This window comes from Pristiophorus japonicus, chromosome 3 (assembly GCF_044704955.1).
Source record: "Pristiophorus japonicus isolate sPriJap1 chromosome 3, sPriJap1.hap1, whole genome shotgun sequence".
In the NCBI taxonomy this organism is placed as follows: domain Eukaryota; kingdom Metazoa; phylum Chordata; class Chondrichthyes; family Pristiophoridae; genus Pristiophorus; species Pristiophorus japonicus.
In genome coordinates, this window is record NC_091979.1 from 251,124,836 (window position 1) to 251,150,669 (window position 25,834).

The following is a 25,834-nucleotide window of genomic DNA, read 5'->3' on the forward strand; positions in this document are numbered from 1 at the left end:
TAATTTCCCTTGTTAGCCACGGTTGAGCTACCTTCCCCTTTTTATTTTTACTCCAGACAGGGATGTACAATTGTTGAAGTTCATCCATGTAGTCTATAAATGTCTGCCATTGCCTATCCACTGTCAACCCTTTAAGTATCATTTGCCCGTCTATCCTAGCCAATTCACATCTCATACCATTGAAGTTACCTTTCCTTAAGTTCAGAACCCTAGTCTCTGAATTAACACTGTCACTCTCCATCTTAATAAAGAATTCTACCATATTATGGTCACTCTTCCCCAGGGGGCCTCGCACAACAAGATTACTAATTAGTTCTCATTACACAACACCCAGTCCAGGATGGGCAGCTCTCTAGTTGGTTCCTCGACATATTGGTCTAGAAAGCCATCCCTAATACACTCCAGGAAATCCTCCTCCACTGCATTGCTACCAACTTGGTTAACCCAATCTATATGTAGATTAAAGTCGCCCATGATAACTGCTGTACCTTTATTGCACGCATCTCTAATTTCTTGTTTGATGCCATCACCAACCTCACTACTACTGTTTGGTGGTCTGCACACAACTCCCACTAGCGTTTTCTGCCCTTTGGTATTCCGCAGCTCTACCATACAGATTCCACATCATCCAAGCTAATGTCCTTTCTTACTATGGCGTTAATTTCCTCTCTAACCAGCAACGCTACCCCACCTCCTTTTCCTTTCTGTCTATCCTTCCTGAATGTTGAATACCCCTGGATGTTGAGTTCCCAGCCTTGGTCACTCTGGAGCCATGTCTCTGTAATCCCAATTATATCATAATTGTTAATAGCTGCCTGCACAGTTAATTCATCCACATTATTACGAATACTCCTCACATTGAGGCACAGAGCCTTCAGGCTTGCCTTTTTAACACTCTTTGTCCCTTTAGAATTTTGCTGTAATGTGGCCCTTTTTGATTTTTGCCTTCGGTTTCTCTACCCTCCACTTTTACTATTCTCCTTTCTATCTTTTGCTTCTGCCCCCATTTTATTTCTCTCTGTCTCCCTGCATAGGTTCTCATCCCCGTGCCATATTAGTTTAACCTCTCCCCAATAGCACTAGCAAACACTCCCCCTAGGACATTGGTTCTGGTCCTCTGCCCCGGTGCAGACCAAACTTGTATTTATGTCCCCTTGTTCTAGACCCTTCAATCACAGGAAACAGTCTGTTTCCACTGAGACAAACCTATCTCCCTTCATTATTTTAAATACATCTATCAAATCATCTGGCAATTTCCTCTGTTCTAACAAAAACAGCCCCAATTTTGCTAAGTCTTTCATTGAATTTCTATTTCTTCACACCACGAGCAATCTCGTAAGCAAAAAGCTGATGCTGGAATTCAAACAAAAACAGAAAATATAGGAAAATTTAGCAGGTCTTGCAGTAATGTGCCAACTCTTCAGCAGAACTGAAAGATATTACCAATAAATATTTCAAAAGGAATACGACAAGGGGGAGATGGAATAAAGCAGTGATACTGTAAATGGTTCCTTCTCCTCGGGTACTGTCTTTCAAAACTGCTGTTATTACCTCCCTCCTTTTAAAAAAAAAACTGTCATTTGCTCCTTGTAAATTGTGACCCCTTTCCAACCATCCTTTCCTTACTAACACCCTTGAACGTGCTGTCACCTCGCAAATTTGTACCCATCCTTCCTGCAACTCCATGTTTGAACCTTTCCCATTAGGTTTCCACACCTGCCACCACAGTGAAACAAGCATAATCAAAGACACAAATGACATTCTCTGTAACTATCCTACCTCATCCTTCTTAACCTCTCTACAGCCTTTGATACTGTCCTCCCCAATGCCTCTCTTCCGTTGTCGCTCAGTGGGACTGCCTTGGCTTGGTCTCACTCTGACCTATCCAATTGTAGCTAAAGAAACACCAGCAATGACTTTTCTTTCCACTCCATGCCATTACCAAGGTTTTCTCCTTCACACCTTCTACTTCCTCATCTTGTGAAAATAGGTGATAGATATTCTTGAACCATCTGGTTCCCTACTAATGCTGCCTCTCGTTGACACTGAGGCAGGTTTTCAACTTGCCGCCCATAGTGTTGGGGATTGGCTGTTATAGAAACCGGCAGGTTTGAATGGAAATTGAAATTGTGTAGTTTCTGGAACGCCAATTTAATCCCCCAGTGGCAAATTGAAAATTACCCCACTAAGTTCCACAAGAGTCTCGTAGTGTCCTGAGATGACTTCCAGACTTTGTTTTTCCCCACCTCCCTGCTTCACTCTTACAACTTTCACCCCCTTCCACCGTTTGGTTTCGTAGGCTAGATTTTCTTGCCCATTCATAATAAATGGCTTAAAGATTTAGCCCCATTTTCCTCTTCCTCCTCCCCCCCCCTCCCCCCACCTTGTTCTTCCATCTGCTCATACTGTCCCTCTGTTCCATCACTGCTTGAAGTGCTAGGAGGGTTGGTTCTATCGAGGGTACCAGAGCCACAGGCACCTACAGCATGACCACCTAAATGTTATGTGCCTGAGTCTGTTGGTAGTACCCTGTACTTTGAGAAATTGCCTTTTCAGCAAGTGAAAATCCTGGCATATAGTTGTGCTGCAGGTTTGTGACTGGATGGGTCTCATTACAGCATGACTGTGTCCTGGGGACCACTGCTCACACTGTGAGTGGTCTGCGCTACCCCTTCGGTGTTTCAGCAGTGATGGCCTCCTAGTCTTTTTCTTATCTCCATCAACATCATGTATAACGTGAAAGTATCGAGACTTACAACGCTTAAAACTATACTTACTTTATGACAACATTCATGGTGGCATCTCTCATCTCTGTTCTCTTAATATCGAGTAATCCTGCTCTCAAATTTTGTTTCTCATTGAAACCCAAATTTTAGTTGACTCTTTGCATTTTTCTTTTTGTAATTCATACTTTGGCTTCTGACCCAAAGGTGATGCATGTGTTCATGTTTATGCTGTTGCCCCTGCTGCTCACCTTGGCTCCTTTATATCATTTGACTGATCTTCTGTGGCTGAAAATACCTCCCCTCCCTAATTTGAATTGTTGCTATTGCTTTTCTCAACATTGATAACTCTCAAAGCTTTTTCAATTTGTTGTTAGGTAAAATTGAATCTCTTCTCCCCACCCCATCCCCTGAAATTGCCATCCTTGTTGAATTCAATTTTCTGTATCCACATTGGCTCAACCGCTCCTTCTCTTCTAATCAGGCTGGCACGAAAGTTGAGTCCTACACTATCCTAAACAATCAGCTCACCTGTATCCCTGATCATCCTGGTGATTCAGCTAATCTATTAGATGTTCCTTTAACCTCCAGTCCTATCTCTGGCACTATATTTTGTTCTTTTGAACACAGTTTCATATCTAGCTCATTACTAGCTGCAGATTACCTTGCACCTAACAACACTATAAACTAGTCATGCCTAATTGGCACGACAGTGTTTAAAACATCATGGGGAGTGCATCTGCAATTTTTTGATATGTGTGAAGGTTAAGGGGTGATTTGACTGATGGTATCAAGATATTAAGGGAAACAGGGTAGAGAGAAACTATTTCTGCTGATTGGGAGTCTAGGACAAGGGGGCATAGTCTGAAAATTAGAGCTAGACCTTTCAGGAGTAAAATTAGGAAACGCTTCTACACACAAAGGGTGGTAGAAGTTTGGAACTCTCTTCTACAAATGGCTATTGATGTTAGATCAATTGTTAATTTTAAATCTGAGATTGATAGATTTTTGTTAACCGAAGGTATTAAGGGATATGGGCCAAATGCAGGTATATGGAGTTAGGTCGCAGATCAGCCATGATCTCATCGACTGGCGGAACAGACTCGGGGGCTAAATGGCCTTCTGTTCCTATGCTCCTGGTAAAGACGCTCTGTGCTGGGAGCATGCATTCAGAAAATCAATGCTTATAAGTCAGCCAATTGAATGTTGTTTCAGAAGTATTTGCTGCTGATGTTTCCAGGTCCAACAACCGCTTTCATTTTCCTGCCCATTTATTTCCTGTTATTTTAGATGGCATTGAAGATCAGTAATAAACCTTGTAAACCCCAATCTTGCTGGGCCTTAACTCACCCTTGCACCATGTCCGGCATAACTGTAACCAACCCATAAAGAAACGTATTGTACAGTAGTTTTGAAAATCCATACAATACAAGCTATATTTTGCTTGCTGTGGTGGCTGCAATTCTTCCCTGCGGAGTTATCAAGTCAGCTTACTTCAATATTAATCCTATGCACTTTGCTGTTGGTAAAACACCTTCTATGTAGCCCAATATAGAACTCTCATTCAGATTCAACTGTATTCTGCCTAGCTGAGGCCCAGTGCTCTTTGTTCCTTGTTGGCCTGAGTCACTATTCTATATAACCTTTCTTTTCTAGGTTTTTGAAAGATCATTGTAAGTCATGGTCTAAAGTGCCTAGATCGTGCTGTAAGAATTGTGGCTTACTGTTCGTTTCTCAGTGGGAATAAATGTTGTTCAATTCCTCCTAGGTGACCAGGTTAGTCATCGTGGTGCACTCACTGGTGGCTATTACGACACTCGAAAGTCAAGACTAGAGCTTCAGAAGGATGCACGAAAGGCAGAGGAGGAATTGACTGAACTGGAAGCAAAACTGAATGAAAATCTCCGTAGAAACATTGAAAATATCCTTTAGAATTCCTATGTCTGATTATTCCTTAAAGTCTAAGGAAAGTGATATCTACACAGAAGATTTTTATAATTATGCTGTGCATATTCTGCGCTATTTTACACACCGACTTATGATGATCTGGAATGCACTGTCTGAAAGGGTGATGGAAGCAGATTCAATAATAACTTTCAAAAGAGAATTGGGTAAATACTTGAAGGGAAAAAAATTGCAGGGCAATGGGGAAAGAGCGGGGGAGTGGGACTTGTTGGATAGCAATACCAAAGAGCTGGCATGATGGGCTGAATGGCCTCCTTCTGTGCTGTATGGGCAAATGCATGGCAGATGCAGTATAATGTAGATAAATGTGAGGTTATCCACTTTGGGGGCAAACACAGGAAGGCAGAATATTATCTGAATGGTGACAGATTAGGAAAAGGGGAGGTGCAACGAGACCTGGGTGTCATGGTACATCAGTCATTGAAAGTTGGCATGCAGGTACAGCAGCAGTGAAGAAGGCAAATGGCACGTTGGCCCTCATAACGAGAGGATTGGAGTATAGGAGCAGGGAGGTCTTACTGCAGTTGTATAGGACCTTGGTGAGGCCACACCTTGAATATTGTGTACAGTTTTGGTCTCCTAATCTAAGAAAGGACATTCTTGCTATTGAGGGAGTGCAGCAAAGGTTCACCAGACTGATTCCCAGGATGGCAGGACTGACAAATGAAGAAAGACTGGATTGACTAGGCTTTTATTCACTGGAATTTAGAAGAATGAGAGGGGATCTCATAGAAACATATAAAATTCTGATGGGATTGGACAGGTTAGATGCAGGAAGAATGTTCCTGATGTTTGGGAAGTCCAGAACCAGGGGTCACAGTCTACGGATAAGGGGTAAGCCATTTAGGACCAAGATAAGGAGAAACTTCTTCACTCAGAGAACTGTTAACCTGTGGAATTCTCTACCACAGAAAGTTGTTGAGGCCAGTTCGTTAGATATATTCAAAAGGGAGTTCGATGTGACCCTTGCGGCTAAAGGGATCAAGGGGTATGGAGATAAAGCTGGAATGGGGTACTGAAGTTGCATGATCAGCCATGATCGTATTGAATGCTGATACAGGCTCGAAGGGCCGAATGGCCTACTCCTGCACCTATTTCCTATGTATTCTGTGATTCTATAGATATGTCTGGTCAGTGCATAAATTGGGTTCAAATCTGATTTTGTTAGCTTACCATACATGTAGAATTATTGCATATATAGGTTTAGTTCTGAGCAACTTCATTTTTTGTGTTTGCTCTCTGCACATGTGCCAACACAGTGCTTCTGACACACCTGAACATACTGATAGTTCAGTATAATATTATTACTACTGTTCTATGATTTTCTTACTCTTAAAAGCACAAGTCTTTGACCCTGTGAAATGAGTGTGCTTTACAGGGAAGATTATATTTGAAAGCGTTACTTTAATTGTATTAAAACATTTTTTGTGTCATAACGCGATGTACAAAGTGCTACAAAAACTTCTGTTGATTAACAAATGAGCGCGGCTTTCTTCTATAGCAAATGATCCATACAAGTCCTCGCTGATTTCTTCATTATAGGGTAGACTTTCTGGAAGAGTGGGGGCGGGAAGGTAACAAAAAGAAAACATTATTCACCCTGGCTTCAGTGACATTTCACTGCTGGTTTTCTTGGAAATATGCTGTGTGAAAGATAATTTTTTTTTATCACTTCTTAAAACTGGACGCACCTAATAGCAGTGAGTCAGTGTGATAAGTCATTATGTCCTTTGCTTTTCTGCTGATGATAATGAGTACACAGCTATATACAAGATGTTTCAGATCCGCATGATTCATCCTAAATTAATGTCTTCAGCTTAGGCCAAACAAAATGCAGATATGACACAATACACCGCGAAGCACAATGCAGTTTCTGAAAATAACAGTAATTGACTTTGTAGATTTTTGAGCTAATGAGATGTATGGTTCACAGAAAATGCTTCTTTAAATCAAGCATGTAAATGCAAGTGATTATTTTAATTTACATCAGGGTTACTTATACAGAAGTATAATGTGCTTTAAATAATAATAGCAAGTTGCTCTATTACTTTTGCATTAGATAATTGCTTGGGAAAAGTTGCCAATATGTGTAAAATATTAAAGGGGACGAATTGGAGCAACTGTATCAGAATGAGGATGTCGGTTCTGGGGAAGGGTTATCCACTTGTGGCATCCTACATCAGATAACCCATGTTATGCATTTATCATAGGAGTTAGTCATTTTGGGATCTAAATGCTTTTGTCAAAAAGCACAGGTGACTGTTGTTTTAGGTCCTCTCGAGGTTGGAGTCAATGTTTTATCACAAAGCTGTTCCCTCACCGGCCCTTCCCCTTAGCAAAACCAGTTCTGATGCTCTGCTTCTCCTTTCCACTTGAGTCCCAATGTTGCCTCTCCCTGCCCACCTGAGTCTTGATGCTTTTGGTAACTTCTCATCTGCCAAAACTGATGCTTTGGCCTCCCCCTGCACTGAGACAAACAAGAGGTAGAAGTAGAAGAACATGAAGGGGGAAGAGGACCAAAAAATAACATGGGTTGGTGAGAGTGGGTGGTGGACAGTTGAATCAGCTGTTTTCTTGTACCTTGCACGTATTATGAGTTGTGAACAAATAATTTAACTTATAAAAGCTTTTTAAGCTTTCATTAATATTGATAAGTGACTGTATTGTCACAATATGCTGTGTACAGAATAGTGACAGCTAAATTATAAAAGGGACTAGTGCTTTTTAATATATATGAATCTTGTCTAAAAGGCCAAGGAATTTATCCAATAGTTTAAAATGCATTTACATTACAGGTATTTATATAACTAAAAATCAGCTGTTAGGCTGTTTACGATGTTCATTTGACACTGTTGTGACGATACTGTTCCTTAGCACAGTGTACAGATTAATAATGAGATCGACCAATTGATGAACCAAATGCAGCAGATTGAAACACAACAGAGAAAGTTTAAGGCCTCACGAGATAGCATTCTGTCCGAGATGAAGATGTTGAAAGAGAAGAGGCAGCAGTCTGAGAAAACCTTCATGCCCAAGGTACCAGTTCAATGAAGACTTGAAGTACTGATACGACCTGGGTATCCTGCCTGCCAACATCACACTTAAATTGAGCTAAGACCTGCTCCTGATGCACAAATCTCGTGCAGCTGGCTGCAGCCAGAAATTAAATTTACTGCAGCTCAGTAAGACTGCCAGCTGGTAAGCCCCATCTTTACTGGCTCTTTGCAGCCACCAACCTGAGAAAATCCCAGCAAGTTTACTTTTGGGGTGCAGTTGGTTACATGAAACCCATGCATTGGGAGCTGATGCCACTAGTATAAATTCTTGTACAATATTTTGAGTTTTAGAAACTCTAACATTCTAATTACTAGTTGCAAATGTGATGGATTACTCAAACAAAAAGTGAAGTTTTCATTAAATGTAAAATTATTTTATAACTAAGCTACATGTATTCAAATTTATTTTTTGCAGCTAAAAACACTTGAAGTTATAAAGAAAATTGGAGTGGCTTTAAATTGCTCTACTGCCTCTGGGCCCACACTGATTAGTATTCTGACACTCCTTTTTGCCTTGAACCTGCCCCTTCCCCCCGATCCCCAAGATTGAGGAGCACATTGGCATTGGTTCCTCCACCCTAACTCACTGAGTAACTCTTTGGCCCGAGACCCTCCCTCCCCCACAGAGTTGCTTTATGGCCTCAGGACCCTGCTCCCTCACAGGCCTACAGTTAGGTAATAGAACCTCGCCGTAACCCCACAAAGCAACATTTTGGCTTCGAACCTCCATCTGCTGAAGAGCATTCTGGCTTGCTATCTCCATCCCTCCTCCCCATCTCTCCTGACCCCTTTTCATTTGCCACCTCTCCCCTGTGTTAAAACCATTTTTGCCCCCAGCCTCTAAGCCTGCTTGATTTGAATAGTAACCTTGGTCTTGACATCCAGTGTACAATATCGCATTATTTCATGAAACTAAAACCACACCATGCTGTAATAGCTTACGGTAATGGATCACCTGTTTTTTGGGGCAGAAGGAATAACGATAAACTGATTTTATATGTTTTACACAAATAGTAAATGCACCATCTGCTTGAAAGTCATGGTTGATTGGATTTGACATTTGAGAAATGCTTGTGATTCTCTTACCAACTGAAAGAGGTTGAATGGAGGTCAACGCCATTTGGGGAAATGCTATCTAGATAAAACAGTGGCTGTTACTGTAGTGATTAGGAGATTTTCACTTAAATTGTAAAATTAATTTTAATGTAGAATTATGTTGATACAGTATACAGGGTATCCTCAAAACTGAGCAAGTTTATTCTTTCCATCTGAACAATAGCTTGACTAATTAATTGGAACTTTATAAAAATGTTAAAATTAAAACATCCTTTCATTTATCTTGCATCTGGAAGCAAACTGTAATAGTCAGTAAATTCAATTCTACAAGATTAAACAAATAATTGTGGCTCAGTATTGGTGAAGTGATCATTTCATTAGAGGATGCGTCAATTTAGTGAAATTATTGCAGAAAAGTGAGATTTAATAAGATTTCTGTATCAATATTTCATATACCAGTATTCATTTTTTTAATCTTTAAGAACATGGTGAAGCACAAAATATTTACTTTCAGTTAATGGTGGGCAAGATTGTGGATTTGAATGAGGAAAAGTACACATTTGATAGAAGAGAAGAACGCTTGACAGTCTTGGGCAACATTTTCAATAGCTCACTTTGCACATGACCATGATGCATGTATTTCTTTTGTTGAACGTTGTAACTAGTGTCCAGCACTTAAAAAGGAATATAAGTGTATAGCAAGGTAATGGCTATGTAATGCCAATTTTTCATTTTATTTGTAAAGCAACGAAGTTTGCAGAGTTTGGAGGCCAGTTTGCATGCTATGGAGTCAACACGGGAGTCCCTAAAAGCTGAGCTTGGTACAGACCTGCTCTCTCAGCTTAGCCTGGATGATCAAAAACGAGTTGATGCACTCAACGATGAGATCCGACAGCTCCAACAGGTATGGTGTTCGGAAATGCAAAAGTCACCTTTTTCCCAATCTTGTCGGGCTCCTTGCAAATTTTAGCTTTAATTTTAGTTTTGCTTTAAATTGGGGTTGAGGGTATTTTCTCTGTGTGGTCAAAATGGAAGGTGATAAGTACTATCAGAGAGGAACAATTGCTCATTGAGTTCATCCACAGCAGCAAAAATTTCTTTTTTGAGTTTTCAAGGAATCTTTACTTAGGAGAACATAGGTAGCAGTCAACGTGATTTTAGAAGTAATAGGTGATCCCTTACAAACCTGGAATTCTTTTGAGGGTTTAAAAATGAGGCTTGCATTTGTATAGCGCCTTTCACCATCTCAGGACGTCTCATAAGAAGCAGGAGCAGGCCATTGGCCCCTCGAGCCTGCTCCGCCATTCAATAAGACTATGGCTGATCTGTTCCTGGCTTCAACTCCACTTCCCTGCCCGCTCTGCAATAAGAACATAAGACGCTTTACAGCCAATGAAGTACTTTTGCAGTGTAGTCACTGTTGTAATGTAGGAAACGTGGCAGCCAAATTGCTTCCACAAATAGCATTGTGTTAATGCCCAGATAATCTTGTTTTTTTAGTTATGTTAATTGAGGGATAAATATTGGCCAGGACACCAGGGGTAACTCCCCTGCTCTTCTTCAAAATAGTGCCATAGAATCTTTTCGTCTATCTGAAAGAGCTTTAACATCTCATTCGAATGACAACATCTCCGACAGTGTAGCACTCCCTGAGTACTGCACTGGAGTGTCAGCCGAGAGTTTTGTGCTACCAACTGAGCCACGGCTGACCATTAACTAACTAAGTTAATGGGTGAGGGTAATCCAGTTGCTGTAGTTTGCTTAGATTTGCAAATGTCATTTGCCAAAGTTCCTTATGTGAAGCTAGGAAGAAAGCTTAAAGTTCATGGAGGATTTGACCAAATTGTCTAGATGGATTGAGCATTGCCTTGACAACCGAAGATTGAGAGCTGGGAAAAAGTAACTCGCACTCCGTGCTGGGACTCTGCTATTTCCAGTGTTTCTGAACGATGTGTAGTAGTATTTGGTTAGTTAATGAAAAAGCTTTATGGGCAGGAAGGAGATCAACTATCTTCAGAGACACATGGATGACTATCTAGATGGACTGTGGTAAGAGATTTAATGTGGATAAATGTCAGGAAAAGCCTATAAGAATAGGTAACAGTAAACTTGTATAACATTTTAAGTTAGCTTGGTGCAAAGCTCAACTCCACTGGGATATGCCAAGGGCCTTGTAACATTTTCCTACATTAAAGACACTATACAAATGCAAGTTGTTGCTTCCCTTCAAAGGGCAGTAACATTAACAGCTCGGGGAGGGATGTTTCACCTAAACTAGTCCCAAACAATATAAACGAACAAAAAAAAATCAAAATTAAATCAAAACTATAAGATTAGGGGTATTCAAATTTCCAAGCGGCGTCCACCATCCATTAGACGCAGTATATTGATGTTCAAGAATCATCTGACCCGTGAAGTATGGCTTGCAATGTGAATGAGTAGTTGGCGATATCCTGCCTGGTGTTTTTATGCATCTGCTGCCTGTGGATGTTAGCTTAAATGAGTTCTATTGGCGGAGGCTGAAAAAGAAAAAAATTTGGAGTCGACATTGCTCATACATCTGGTCCTGGCCAGATTGACAGTTTTTTAACATTTGTTTGTCCTCTTAGGATAACCGGCAACTATTAAATGAACGAATTAAGTTGGAAGGTATAATGACCAGATTGGAGACATATCTAAGTGAAAATTTAAGAAAGCGCTTGGACCAGGTTGAGCAGGTAAAGTAAATGTTTTGATTAATTGGTTAAATACATGCTCGAGATTTGTAGTAACAGATTCTGAAATTGCATAATACAGTTAATTTACTTGGGTTTGAAGAAGGATTAGGCCACGGGTCTAACAGCATTCTTTTAAGTTTTAATCAACTTGACAAATCTCCGATGTAACATGCACCAGTTAGCTGACCTGATCTCCATCCTCAATCCTGTCCAGTGCCAGTTTTTCAAGGGTTTAAGTCCCATTTTGACATTTATATCTAAAAATAATTGATTACGTGACTTCCTAATGAGATTTGATCCACAGCCTATATTACAAACCTGTGGCCTTTGAATTAAACCATCTATAGAATAAATATTATTACCATGACATGCCACTGCACTGTTAACCTGGCATCCGGGGGTTTGGGTATGACTAGCATAGATCAAAGGTGGTTACACTGTGCAAATGATGTAAGTAACGTATATTTAACTGATATGGTGACTTGATAGCATAGTGAATTAGAACATGGTTGTTTTAATTCAGGGACATTTGTTTGGATCTAGTTTAGATTGATGTGATAAAATTCTCTTCTCCCTAATGGTTATAAGAGTTCTGAGTGAAATGGTTTGGGCAGTTCCTCGTGAGCTCAAGTCCATTATGTAATGTCCCATAATTCACCACTAATTAACAGCCACATTTTAAGAGGATCAAAAATTTTCACCATAGCAATTTAGGTTGATGGTTCATTTTTGGGGGTGAGTGAATAGTTTTACTCTGTGACATCAAAGTTTTATTATACCTTCCAGGGAGAGTGGGGGGGGGGGGGGCGGCGGGGGTGCTTGATCCTTGTACATAACTTCAAAAGTAGAAGAATGTCTGTTCCTTAACATTGAAATCCCATATTAAAAATACTCAACAGCAACAAGAAAATTATTCCTCTCCCAACATTGCCCATAAAAAAAAAAAGTCAATACTGATTCCTGAGGAAAAAGCTTTCACACTGCTTTGAGGGGTTTACGCTACAAATTTAAACTTGGAGTGAAATCTTTGTGTGAAGCTCACTGGAAATCCCTGGTTTGATTTGATTTTGTTTTGTTCTGTTGTATTATGAGCAGCCATACCATATTAGAATTGGCCGCGTTCCTTCCCATTACATCAAAGAGCTTCAATTAACTCGATTTGTGTACTTCCTTTCTTAGGAGTTAAATGACCTGAGAGAAACTGAGGGCAACACCGTTCTAAATGCCACAACTTCTGAACTAGAGAACATTAACAAGCGCGTGAAGGAGACCACAGCACGTTCAGAAGGTTAGAATAATTTTATTGCCTAGGTTTTTTTGCTTTTGTTTTAATACAGTGTATAATTGAAGTCTTTGTACCTAGCAGGATCTGATTGCTTTAGTTGAAGGAAGAATTCATAACTTGCCATCTCAAAACGGGATTGAGTGGTGCAGTAGATTAGTTCTTCGTCGGGGTTTAACTGAAATAGAAAACTCCGAGGATAAAGATAGGATTGAGGATTTTTTGTGAGAATGTGGCAGGTAGGATTACTCATTAATGACAGCAACAAGTTGCATTTATATAGCACTTTTAACATGGCACCTTTCACGACCTCAAGACGTCCCAAAGTGCTTTACAGTCACTGAAGTACTTTTGAAGTGTATTCACTGTTGTAACGTTGGAAACACAGCAGCCAATTTGAGCACAGCGAGATCCCACAGATTGCAATGTGATCATGACTAGATAATGTGTTTTACTGATGTTGGTTGAGGGATAAATATTGGCCAGGACATCAGGGGGGGACTCTTAAGGAGGCTCTTAAAAGAATTTGGGAGGGGCAATTCCAAAGTGTAGGGTGCTGGTTGAAGGCCTGGCTGCCTGGGGCAAAGGGAGAGGGGGAAGCACAAAAAACCAAAGTCAAAATAAAGGCGAGTTCAGGGTGGGGATTGTAGGGCTGGAGGAAGTTACAAAGATGGGTAGAAGCAAGGACATGAAGGGATTTAAACAGGAGGATGATGTTTTTAAATTTGAGGCGCTTGGACATAATGTAGGACAGAGGTGATGGTTGAGCAGGACTTGGTGTGGCATGGGATAAGGCAGCAGAGTTTTGAATTAGCTGAAGTTTACGGATGGTACAATGTGAGAGGCAGGAGAGCACTGCAATAATTGACTCTGCAGGTGTGACAAAGGCATAGATGAGGGTTTCAGCAGAAGGTGAGGCAGAGGCAGGTTACAGAGGTCAAAGTTGGTGGTCTTTGTGATGCGGAGGATATGGGGCTAAATAGGATGCCGAGTTTACAGTCAGCATGGTTCAGCCTGAGATGCTGGCCGGGGAGCGGAGGGGAGTGGACAAGGGTACGGAGTTTGTGGCAGGGACCGAAGATGATGGATTTGTTAAAGATGGAGAGCCTTTTTTGGGCCCATAAACATCCTTTTTATTATTTACTCATTCGTAGCAGAACGAAATAGGATTATAATTGAAAGCAGATGCATTTTTCTGGGCATGGCAGCTGGGTTATTATGCTATTGGACCAGCAAGCCTGAGGTTATGAGTTCAAATTCTACCATGGCAAGTTGTGAAACTGAATGTAATGTATGGGAATTTGTGCCTGGCACCAGAAAATGACCGTGAAAGCTGCTGATTTGTAATAAAGACTTAACTGGTTCACTGTTATCCTTTAAAGGAAGGCAACCTGGCACTAATGTTCCCTCTAATTTTTATTTTTGGGTGCGCGAGCCCCTTATTTAACATTAGAAAAAACCTGTGGGACTGGCAGAGAGCTTAGAGGGAACGTTGCTTGGCACCCCTACTCCGTCTGGCCTACACGTGACTCCAATATTGCACTGTGTGATTGGGTGGGCAATAACTACTGTCATTGTTGCCCACATCCCAAGAAACAAGAGTAGGCCATTCAGCCCCTTGAGCCGATTCCACCATCCAATTATATCATGGCTGATCTGTATCTTAACTCCATCTGCTGGTCATTGGTTCAATATCCCTCAATAACCTTGTTTAACAAAAATCTATCAATCTCAGTTTTGACATTTTCAATTGACCTGGCCTCAACAGCTTTTTGGGGGCAAGAATTCCAGATTTGCTGTAGAATTTTTGTGAAGGAGTGCTTTCTGGCATCACCTAAATCAATAACCATTCAAGGAATTGACCATTATTACTTTATAATGTGTCTTCTGTAGATATTTGATAAAGTGCACAAGTACGTGTAAAGTCAATGGTATACATAGTTTAAAAGAATTATGATCCATCACTCTATTGTATCCTCATCAGTAACTGTAAAGTTGCTTGTAAAATCTTTAAGTTGTGGCTTAATGATGTTGCATATAATAGGGATTTGCACAGTTCAATCACAACTGGCAAATTATTTGTTTCTAATAGAATACTGATTGGCTCCGTAAAGAGTTTACTAATGTATATATATATTATATATTCATAATTTTGCTTGGAACAAACGCACATTTTGCTATATCAGGTTTTCTAATCGTTACTGATGGTTTGTCAAAATGGCAAAAGCAGGAATTTCCAAGTCATTACAAAAGGTCAGCTTGGCTGAGAACTACTGAATTATTGCTGTCCATTCAAAGACCAGTCCTCTTTTTTTTTTAAATGACAGATTATGGCGTATGTTGAGAAGCTGATTTTGTTTTTTTTAGGGGGTTTTGCAAACGCTTAAAATGAGCCTTGGTCTAACTGCAGCAGCTGAAGTTGGAGTAAATAGTTTTTCTCCTCCAATTGTTTTCATCGTCTGAAGGTGTTGGCTTCTGCTGAGATTCAAGGACATGGGTGCTGACCATCCTAGGTCACCTCATCCAAGCAACCATTCTTGGTGTTGATCCCAGATAGTGAATGTTGACTGGTTACTTGACCATCAGGGCATCACAACAAATGCAAATCTGTTCTCACCTGACTTCCATACAGCATGCTTTTCCAGCAGAGGTCAATTATATAAATGAGGAGTAGGAATTGTATTCCAGGCAGCTGACAGCAGTTGCAGCTCCCATTAGCTACCCACATCTCAGGTCATCTAACCTGGCACAAGCCATGGATCAATTTTCCTTCAGTGCAATTGAATGAACTTGTGAGTGCACAGATATACATTAAGCATTGTGACTGCAGCAGCTGGTGTTATTACTCTGTGAGGCACAGTCCATGATTTTTCATTACCTAAATACAAGAGTAGTTCTTAGATGTTGACCTTTAACAGTTGGTAATTTCATTATGAATATTCACACAGACATTATGTTAGGGTGATTGTACCAGAGATAATTGAACATTTGAAAGATAAGCAGTGTCTAGTTGCCTTTCCTCTCTATTTTGCCTTCCAAAAAAATTTCCCATGCTAAAATAACAGATATATGTTACAGAACTGGACAGCTTGATAGACAAAATAGAAGGAGAAACCAAAGATCGGCAGAAAAGCATGGACCGCTGGAAAAACATGGAGAAAGATCATATGGATGCCATTAACCATGACACCAAGGAGCTCGAGAAGATGACCAACCGGCAGGGCATGCTACTCAAGAAGAAAGAGGAATGCATGAAAAAAATCAGAGAATTGGGCTCGTTGCCACAGGAGGCTTTTGAAAAATACCAAACATTGAGTCTCAAACAGGTAATGTATATAGAAATTTGAGCATCTTTAAAAGAAAGAGGAAAGGAACAAAATCACAGCTGGCTCGAGCATTGATTTTTTTTTATTGTACGTCTTGAGATTTTTAAATTGCATCAAAGAAAATGTGAAAATATAGTTGCATCAGTCTTTAAAGATATAAAGAAAATTACACCTTTTCCATTTTGCTGCATGTTTTCATTTTGTTGTACCCTTTCCTTGTGCTTTGGTGTGGAACTATGGGTGGGATTGAATGAATTTCTGTGGAATTAGGGAAGTTGCTGAATTTAATCAAAGTTGTTCCCTAATCCTAACTCAGAGTTCTGATGAAGGGTCGTTGACCCGAAATGTTAACTCTGTTTTTCTCTCCACAGATGCTGCCTGACCTGCTGAGATTTCCAGCATTTTCTGTTTTTATTTCAGATTCCAGCATCCGCAGTATTTTGCTTTTGTGTTCCCTAATTCTTCATTGGTGAAAATAAGTCTGTGTATAGGCTTATGCAGCACTGTAAACACTGTTGAGAGTTCTGTTGTATTCAACATCAACTGCTGTAATGTTAATGTTACGTAATGGAACCCCATTCAGCTGGTGAATGGGTAAAGGTTAGGCAAACAAAATGCATATAATTAATTAGTGACCATACGCGTCCTATAATATTCTGAGGCAACCAATTCACCAAATTGGAACTTTGAAGAAAGGGAGCCATTCACTTATTTAAGCTAGGTAGAAGGTTGTGAGCATCCTCTGCAGGCTGACTGAGACTGTGGCTAGTTATATAGGGCCCAAGTTTCCACACAAAAAAAAACGGGTGCCCCTCCGAGCTGGGCGCCCGTTTCTCGCGCCTAAAACGTCACCTAAAAAAAAAATCGCGATTCTGCAGCGCTTTGCATTTCCTTGTCTGCCTGGCGCAGCGCCCAGGGGGGCGGAGCCTACACTCGCGCCGATTTTGTAAGTGGGAGGGGGCGGGTACGATTTAAATTAGTTTTTTTCCTGCCGGCAATGCTGCGCATGCGCGTTGGAGCGTTCGCGCACGCGCAGTGTGAAAATAACATTGGCACTCGACCATTTTTGTAGTTCTTTGTAGATGTTTAATTTTTGAAATTTTTTTTAAATAAAAGCACATTGCCATCAGCACTGAGGCTTCTTGCAACCTTTTCACTGTCTCTCTCTCCCCCCCCCCCCCCCCCCCCCCCCCCGGAACGAACGGCTGTCTCTTCCTCCCCCCCCCCCCCCTCCCGCACAGCAGCAACGAACGGCTGTCTCTTCCTCCCCCCCCCCCCCTCCCGCACAGCAGCAACGAACGGATGTCTCCTCCTCCTCCCCCCCTCCCGCTCAGCGGCAACGAACGGCTTTCTCCCCTCCTTCCCGCTCAGCGGCAACGAACGGCTGTCTCTTCCTCCCCCCCCCCCTCCCACACAGCAGCAACGAACGGATGTCTCCTCCTTCCTCCCCCTCCCGCCCAGCGGCAACGAACGGCCGTCTCTTCCTTCCCCCCCCCCCTCCCACACAGCAGCAACGAACGTATGGCTCCTCCTCCTCCCCCCTCCCGCTCAGCGGCAACGAACGGCTTTCTCCCCTCCTTCCCGCCCAGCGGCAACGAACGGCCGTCTCTTCCTTCCCCCCCCCTCCCGCACAGCAGCAACGAACGTATGGCTCCTCCTCCTCCTCCCTCCTCCCCCCTCCCGCTCAGCGGCAACGAACGGCTGTCTCTTCCTTCCCCCCCCCCCCTCCCGCACAGCAGCAACAAACGGATGTCTCCTCCTCCTCCCCCCTCCTGCTCAGCGGCAACGAACGGCTGTCTCTTCCTTCCCCCCCCCCCCTCCCGCACAGCAGCAACAAACGGATGTCTCCTCCTCCTCCCCCCTCCTGCTCAGCGGCAACGAACGGCTGTCTCTTCCTCCCCCCCCCCCCCCCCCCCGCACAGCAGCAACAAACGGATGTCTCCTCCTCTTCCCCCCTCCCGCTCAGCGGCAACGAACGGCTTTCTCCCCTCCCTCCCGCTCAGCGGCAACGAATGGCTGTCTCTTCCTTCCCCCCCCCTCCCGCTCAGCAGCAACGAACGGCCGTCTCCCCCCCCCCCCCCGCTCAGCGGCAACGAACGGCTGTCTCCTCTTCTCCCCCCCCTCCTCCCGCTCAGCAGCAACGAACGGCCGTCTCCTCCTCCCTCCCCCCCCCCCCCCCCCGCTCAGCGGCAACAAACGGCTTTCTCCCCCTCCCCCGCACAGCGGCAACGAATGGCTGTCTCTTCCTTCCCCCCCCCTCCCGCTCAGCAGCAACGAACGGCCGTCTCCCCCCCCCCCCCCCCGCTCAGCAGCAACGAACGGCCGTCTCCTCCTCCCTCCCCCCCCCCCCCCCCCCCCCGCTCAGCGGCAACAAACGGCTTTCTCCCCCTCCCCCGCACAGCGGCAACGAACGGCTGTCTCCTCCTCCTCCTCCCACTCAGCGGCAACGAACGGCTGTCTCTTCCTCCCCCCCCCGCACAGCAGCAACGAACGGATGTCTCCTCCTCCTCCCCCCGCTCAGCGGCAACGAACGGCTGTCTCTTCCTCCCCCCCCCCCTCCCGCACAGCAGCAACGAACGGATGTCTCCTCCTCCTCCTCCTCCTCCCCCCCCTTCCCGCTCAGCGGCAACAAACGGCTTTCTCCCCTCCCTCCCGCACAGCAGCAACGAACGGATGTCTCCTCCTCCCTCCCCCCCCTCCCCCTCCCGCTCAGTGGCAACGAACGGCCGTCTCCTCCTCCTCTCCTCCCCCCCCCCCTCCCGCACAGCGGCAACGAACGGCTGTCTCCTTCTCCTCCACCCCCCTCCCGCTCAGCAGCAACGATCGGCTTTCTCCTCCCTCCCCTCCCGCTCAGCGGCAACGAACGGTTGTCTCTCCCACCCCTCCCGCACAGCGGCAACGAACGGCTGTCTCCTCCTCCTCCTCTCGCTCAGCGGCAACGAACGGCTGTCTCTTCCCCCCCCCCCCCCCCCCTCCCGCACAGCAGCAACGAACGGATGTCTCTTCCTCCTCCTCCTCCTCCTTCCCGCTCAGCGGCAACAAACGGCTTTCTCCCCTCCCTCCCGCACAGCAGCAACGAACGGATGTCTCCTCCTCCCTCCCCCCCCCCCTCCCGCTCAGCGGCAACGAACGGCCGTTTCCTCCTCCTCTCTCTCCCCTCCCCCCCGCCCCGCTCAGTGGCAACGAACGACTGTCTCCTCCTCCCCCCTCCTCCCGCTCAGCGGCAACGAACGGCTTTCCCTTCCCCCGCTCAGCGGCAACGAACGGCTCCCCCCCCCCCCCCCCCCCCCCCCCCGCTCAGTGGCAACGAACGACTGTCTCCTCCTCCCCCCTCCTCCCGCTCAGCGGCAACGGACGGCTTTCCCCTCCCCCGCTCAGCGGCAACAAACGGCTCCCCCCTCCCGCACAGCGGCAAAGAACGGCAGTCTCCTTCTCCTCCCCCCCCCCCCCCCCCTCCCGCTCAGCAGCAACGAACAGCTTTCTTCCGTCCCCCCCCCCCCTCCCGCTCAGCAGCAACGAACGGCTTTCTCTCCTCTCCCCCCACCCTCCCGCTCAGCGGCAACAAACGGCTGCAGAATTCTCCCTGGCTGAAGCACTTTCACACAGGTAGGAAGATGGTTTATTTAATCTTTTCTTTGCTTATAAATGTTTATTCAGGTTGGATTTATTTGTATAATATTTGTAGAAGTATAAATAAGGATTGATTGTAGAATTTAATGACTTCCCTTCTCCCCCCCCCCCCCCCCCACCTTGTTCTGGACGCCTAATTTGTAACCTGCGCCTGATTTTTTAATGTGTAGAACAGGTTTTTTCAGTTCTACAAAAATCTTCACTTGCTCCATTCTACTTTAGTTTGGAGTACGTTTTCACTGTGGAAACTTTGAAATCAGGTGTCAGTGGCCGGACACGCCCCCTTTTGAAGAAAAAATTCTGTTCCAAAGTAGAACTGTTCTACCTGACTAGAACTGCAGAAAAAAAAATGTGGAGAATTGCGATTTCTAAGATAGTCCGTTCTCCACCAGTTGCTCCTAAAAATCAGGCGCAAATCATGTGGAAACTTGGGCCCTTAGTATTACAGCACAGAAACGGGCCATTCGGCCCGACAGGTCCATGCCGTTGTTTATGCTCCATTTGAGTCTGCTCCCATCCTTCTTCATCAAACCCCATCAACATACTCTTCTATTCCTTTCTCCCTCATGTTTATCTAGCTGCCCCTTAAATGCACCTATGCTAGTCACCTCAATTACGGGCAAAGAAGTTTCTCCTAAATTACCTATTGAAATTACTAGTGACTATCTTTGAGATATGGCCCCTACTTCTGGTTTCCCCCACAAATGTAAACATCTTTTTACATAGGATATACGGCACAGAACAGGCCATTCGGCCCAACCAATCCATGTCTGTGTTTATGCTCCACACATTGGGCTCAAGTTTTGGACCCCTGCACATCGGAGAGGCCCGCCTAATTTGTAGAACAGAAATTGCACCGAATACTTACCTTGCGAATCTCCGATATCTGTAGGCCCGTTTCCAGCTCGGCGCTGTGCAGCAGGAGCTGCTGGGGGCAGAGCTACAGCCCTGCGCCAAAAACAGTGCCAGCAGCTGTGTGCATGCGCAGTGGAGGCTGCGCGTGCAGTAGCTCCTGGCCCTCCCAGCGCGTCCTGTCTCCGGGATTCGACCCTATCCCTGGCTGAAGGGATGTCGCCCCTATCCCGGGCCGAGTGGCCTGACTGCCCTTAGCTCCTCCGCAGCGGCCCACTCGGCATCTCCTGGGGGCAGGCTCCGCCAGTCCTCGGTGGCGGCGGGGCCTGCTCGAAGTCCTCATCAGCGAAGGGGCCCACCCGACCAGCATCTCCTGGGGGGGCCCCGTCCCAGCAGGCTGTTGGCGGGTTCCCAGTGCTGCAGCAGATGAGTAAAAACTTTTAATTTTTTATTTATTGATTGATTTTTTATTATTTTTTAAATCTTTTAATTTTTTTTGGATTGTTTTATTGGTTGATTTATTGATTTATTTATCATTTATTATTGATGATGGCTCTTTATTTGTAAAAGTGAAGTGTTTAATGCTTGTAAACTTCCCTTCTTCCCCCCCCCCCCCCCCACCCCAATCTCTCACTCCCTGAAGCAAAGTAACATATGTAGATCGTTGCGTTTTATTTTTCCTGCACTATCTTAATTTGTTTTTACAGTGTAGGCAGATGACTTCATTGCGAGAAGCAAGTTTGGAGAAGTTGCTGAACAGGCAGTGAGGGAACTGAATTAACGTCTAATTGAAATGACCTTATTGCTGAAATAATGACTGCATCTTTACTGATGCTAATTTAGTTCCCTCATATATTTACTCTCAAACAACACTTGGCTAGTTTTCCTAATGATGCCATCAGCATTGCCAGCTTGAACAACAGATAAAGGAAGGAAAGGGTGTGAATCGAGGGAGTAAGAACTTAGCTTTACATTAGGTTCTGGTATTTCAATATTTTTTGAATATTTCTTTTGCAATTGTTAGTATTTTTAGCAATCTTCCATGAAGACTTTTAAATCCAACAGTGAAGCTGATGCACTGAGATGATTTAGACTAAAGGGATCTCTTGGAGGCATGTCGGCTTATTCTGATGGCTGTAACTCTGATTGTTTATCCATCCTATTGAAAGTAGCAAATATTCAGAGGCACTGAAAAGATAATGAACAGTCAAAACTGTGATCACACTGATGGCAATGACAATTTACGATGCACTGTGCTTAAATTGTGAAATTACAAACTCAATTTTTATTTTCTGGTGGTCTTTGCAATTTCAGGAGGACCTGGTGGGTATTCCATGACTTCTTTAGGTAGAAATCTGATGTTTTTTTTAAATCAGAACTTGTTTTTAAAAGTGTGTGTTCTTTTCATTTAAGCAACATTTTCAAGCCACTGAGCATGGTGTGTTTATTAAATCCAATAGCTACAATGCACTTCTGTTTTACAGCCACTTCACTTAAAAACTATGCTAAGCTAGTTGGGAAATATCTTGGCTTTGTTTAGATGGCATAAAATGTGCATAGCTGTGATATGTTCAGTGTATTGCACATGTGTGACCTATAGTAACTTGATGCATAATTTTGAAATGTAACTGAGATAACCCTGCTTTCTCAAACCTGAATATAACAGTAAATTGTTTGGCATATTGCACACACAATATTTTTAATTTGCTGTATAAAGATTTGCATGATAATTTTCAGTTAATGTTCCATGGGCCATTTTGCATACATTTTATCTCATTATGAAATACTCCTAGACATAATTCCGTCAAAATCTTTCTCCAGACATCCTGTTTAGAATTTTTTTTTTGCTTAATCTTATAGCATGCAAATGGTGTACTTCTGATTTTTCTCTCCGCATTTTGAATATCCAAAAAGTTGTCTGTGGATAGTTAGAATTTCTTTCAGTATCCGTGCTCGGGTCTGAACCGCACCCATGTGAAATATTTAACAGGACTCATTATGTTGAAATGCTCATACTGTTTAAAGCTGCTGTGCAGCACAGTTTACCTCTCATTCTGAAACATTTTTGAAAATAATTAAATCCATTACAATTTTCTTGCGATTTTAAAAATAGTAACGTACCCATTGTTGTGTTTATCCGTGATTTGAGTTTGACTGAGATTGCAGGCTTTCAGTTTAACAGCAGCTTGTAATCCATAGTTTGTCTCGAAACAATTTGACTACTTTTGCTGTCTGCCGTTTCTAAGTGTACTTCTACCGTTTATTTGTGTTTTCTGTTTGCTTCCCACCTTTTACAGCTGTTCCGGAAGTTGGAACAGTGTAATCAGGAGTTGAAGAAGTACAGCCACGTCAACAAGAAGGCCCTGGACCAGTTTGTGAATTTCTCTGAGCAGAAGGAGAAACTTATGAAACGGCAGGAGGAGCTTGACCGTGGCCACAAGTCCATCATGGAGCTTATGAATGTCCTGGAGTTGAGAAAATACGAAGCCATACAGCTTACCTTCAAACAGGTAAAATGCAGTGTAAAATTAACTGATTACACAACTTTTGATCACTTGAAAGTAAGATTTTTTTTGATGTCCTGCAGAGTTTAGAATTATGGGAAAAGTAACCCACTGTGATGACTGTAGTTGCTAAAGTTGCTAATATATATAAATATATATATATTATATACCTCAATAGTTTGATCTTCAGTAGCCAATCAAAATAATCTTAAACAATAAATGGTAAATGGTCTTTGCACAAGGAGCTCATGTCGAGGGTTTGTGGAGAATGCTACAGTTTAATCTGGCTAAAATAACAACAGTTTTCAGGTCTAATCCCTGTTCTAAGAGATACTCTTGAAGACAGTCCACCCCTCCTTATTGTGTTGCCCTCACTCTTCATCAAAAAAATAGAAAATAATTGAAGAAAACATAAATGGAAAATAAGTGAAGTTTAAAACAAAAAGATAATTTGAAACAGACTGACCCTAAAATTGCCAATGAGGGAAACAGCTGCACCTTGACAGGGTCTCAATTGTGCATTTGCTCCATTGTTTGCAGAATGAAAAGGATGAGTATAAAGCTTCAAGGAGTAGCCCTGTAAATGTAATTTATTTTAAAAGTACCGAGCTGCTCAATGTCTTGGTGAGTTTGGTCAATGAGATCCTCGGTTTGATCTCTTCTCTCTGCAGCCAGCTGGTCTCAGCTGAAGTGTTTGACGTGCTGTCATTGGCTTTAATGTGCTGAGTTAGGAAGGGGAAAATTGGTCAGAATTCCTTCTGGTGCTGTCCAATATAGTCCACTGAATGTGTAGCATGGTAGTGTAGTGGTTATGTTACTGGACTAATAAAACAAAGGTCTGCACTAATAATCCAGAAAATGTAGTTTAAATTCCTACCATAGCAGTTTCAGAATTTGAATTCAGTTTTTTAAATTTTGGTAAGAAAATTTTGGAAAGTAAAAGTGGCTATGAAGCTGTCTGATTGTCATAAAAACCCAATTGGTTCACTAATGTCCTTTAGTGAAGGTAATCTGCTGCCCTTACCCGGTTTGACCTATATGTAACTCTACCACTTTAACGTGGTTGACCCTCTAACTGCCTTCTGAAGTGGTCGAGTGAGCTACTCAGTTGCATCAAACTGCTACAAATAATCAAGATGGCAGCCCACCACAATCTTTTCAGGGCAATAAATACAGGTCTTGCAGTGATGTCCACATGAGAATGACTGAAAAAGATTAGATGAGAACAGGATTGGCCTCGGTTGTATTTGCTCCATGCTTGAATAGCCTACCCACACTTATTGTCGAGGCTCAATCATGAATAATGGCCACTTAGGCAAGATACTGAGTGAGCACCTGATGTCCAAGGAATCTACCTGAATGATTCCACTTCCTCTGGGGATGGGGTCTGGGAATGTATGTTTTTTTTAAATCAGTAGGTTTATTAGCTAATTGTTTGAATGCTCTTCATTTGCTGCTCTGTAGATGACCAAAATCTTTACAAAGTAGCCTTGGGCTATAAGCTTGAATGCCCCTTCTAATTAAAAAAAGGAACAAACTTTCAATATGGCTAAGTGACAAGAAAATTAGTTATCAAAGTATTGTTCAGGGATTCAGATAATGTCAATTTCTAACCTTTATAGTCAGGTGGACACTTATTTTCACTGCCCTTCATTTAAATACAAAGCTAGATGTTTTGAGATTCATTATTTTAGTTCAATCTATTTCTGTAAATCAGATTACTGTAATGGCAGTGTTTTGGAATTAGAAGCAGGGTCACAAGTTTGGGACTAAGTACAGTGAGGCCTGTGTGCAATATGGCAGACGCTTCACAAAGCTGATCTTGTAGAAAACATACTGCATGTAAATGAATGATAGCATTGTCTATAAGATGATGAGCAACAGAGAAGTCTCACCACAGTGCGCTTATCCTCTGCTGTAAATAATTTTGAATGTGCTTACAAAAGCTCGTTCTTTCCTAATGCTCTCACCTTCTGTTTGCCCCAAGGTAGAACATGTGGTTTAGTCCTATCCAGCTTTGATCTGTTGTTAGTTCCAGCTGCAGATCATCCGCGCTGCAATCATTTGTTAGTGCTGCAAACCTTTTACATTTCAAGACTTAAGACATTTCCCCAAATTTAATTGCACTTGATCTAGTACCCCAAGTTTTTCCAGGTCACTAGGAGGAACTTGGTGGTACCGTATACTGCAATTCTTAATGCATTTACTTTGTCTATCCATAAGTCCGAAAAAGCAAGATGTTTGATTTGCATCATTTCCCCCCCCCCCCCCATGAAATATTCTCAAATGCTGAATCATGATGTTGCTGTGACAAGGTGTCTAAGAATTTCAGTGAGGTATTCACGAAGTTGGTGCCAGGTGGAAAAGCATCATTGGTTATGAAGAAAGGTGATGTGGAAGGAAGCCAGTCACAGGATGAGGGTGAAGGGAGCGCATCCCAGAGCAGTGTCCCATCTGTTGACCAGTTCACGGGAGTTGGGATTCGGGTAAGTCATTGGCTCTATTGCGTGTGCAGTTCAATCCCTTCTATGCTCGCAATTGTGTTTATTTTTAGTGAAGTCCTGCACAGTTTTTAAAGTTGAATAATCTATTGTGGATTAGGTATATCTGTAAATTGTTTCCCTTTACTGTGGTCACAGATAAACTGGTAAAATAGTTTTACAGATTTGAAATAAACCATATTGGAGATATTCACAAAAGCATGTCAGAAATCTGATCTAATC

At 43.1% G+C, this 25,834-nt stretch overlaps 1 protein-coding gene across 2 annotated transcripts in view; it reads left to right on the forward strand.

Moving 5' to 3' along the window:
* Positions 1–25,834, forward strand: part of smc3 (structural maintenance of chromosomes 3) — a 134,167-nt gene that overhangs the window by 94,789 nt on the left and 13,544 nt on the right. For both annotated transcript variants that reach the window (XM_070876534.1, XM_070876535.1), the window contains 8 exons: positions 4,492–4,644; positions 7,573–7,724; positions 9,546–9,704; positions 11,410–11,517; positions 12,697–12,805; positions 15,878–16,125; positions 22,905–23,117; positions 25,427–25,597. In XM_070876534.1, the coding sequence (XP_070732635.1) occupies positions 4,492–4,644; positions 7,573–7,724; positions 9,546–9,704; positions 11,410–11,517; positions 12,697–12,805; positions 15,878–16,125; positions 22,905–23,117; positions 25,427–25,597 (1,313 nt within the window). The remainder of the gene's footprint in view (positions 1–4,491; positions 4,645–7,572; positions 7,725–9,545; positions 9,705–11,409; positions 11,518–12,696; positions 12,806–15,877; positions 16,126–22,904; positions 23,118–25,426; positions 25,598–25,834) is intronic.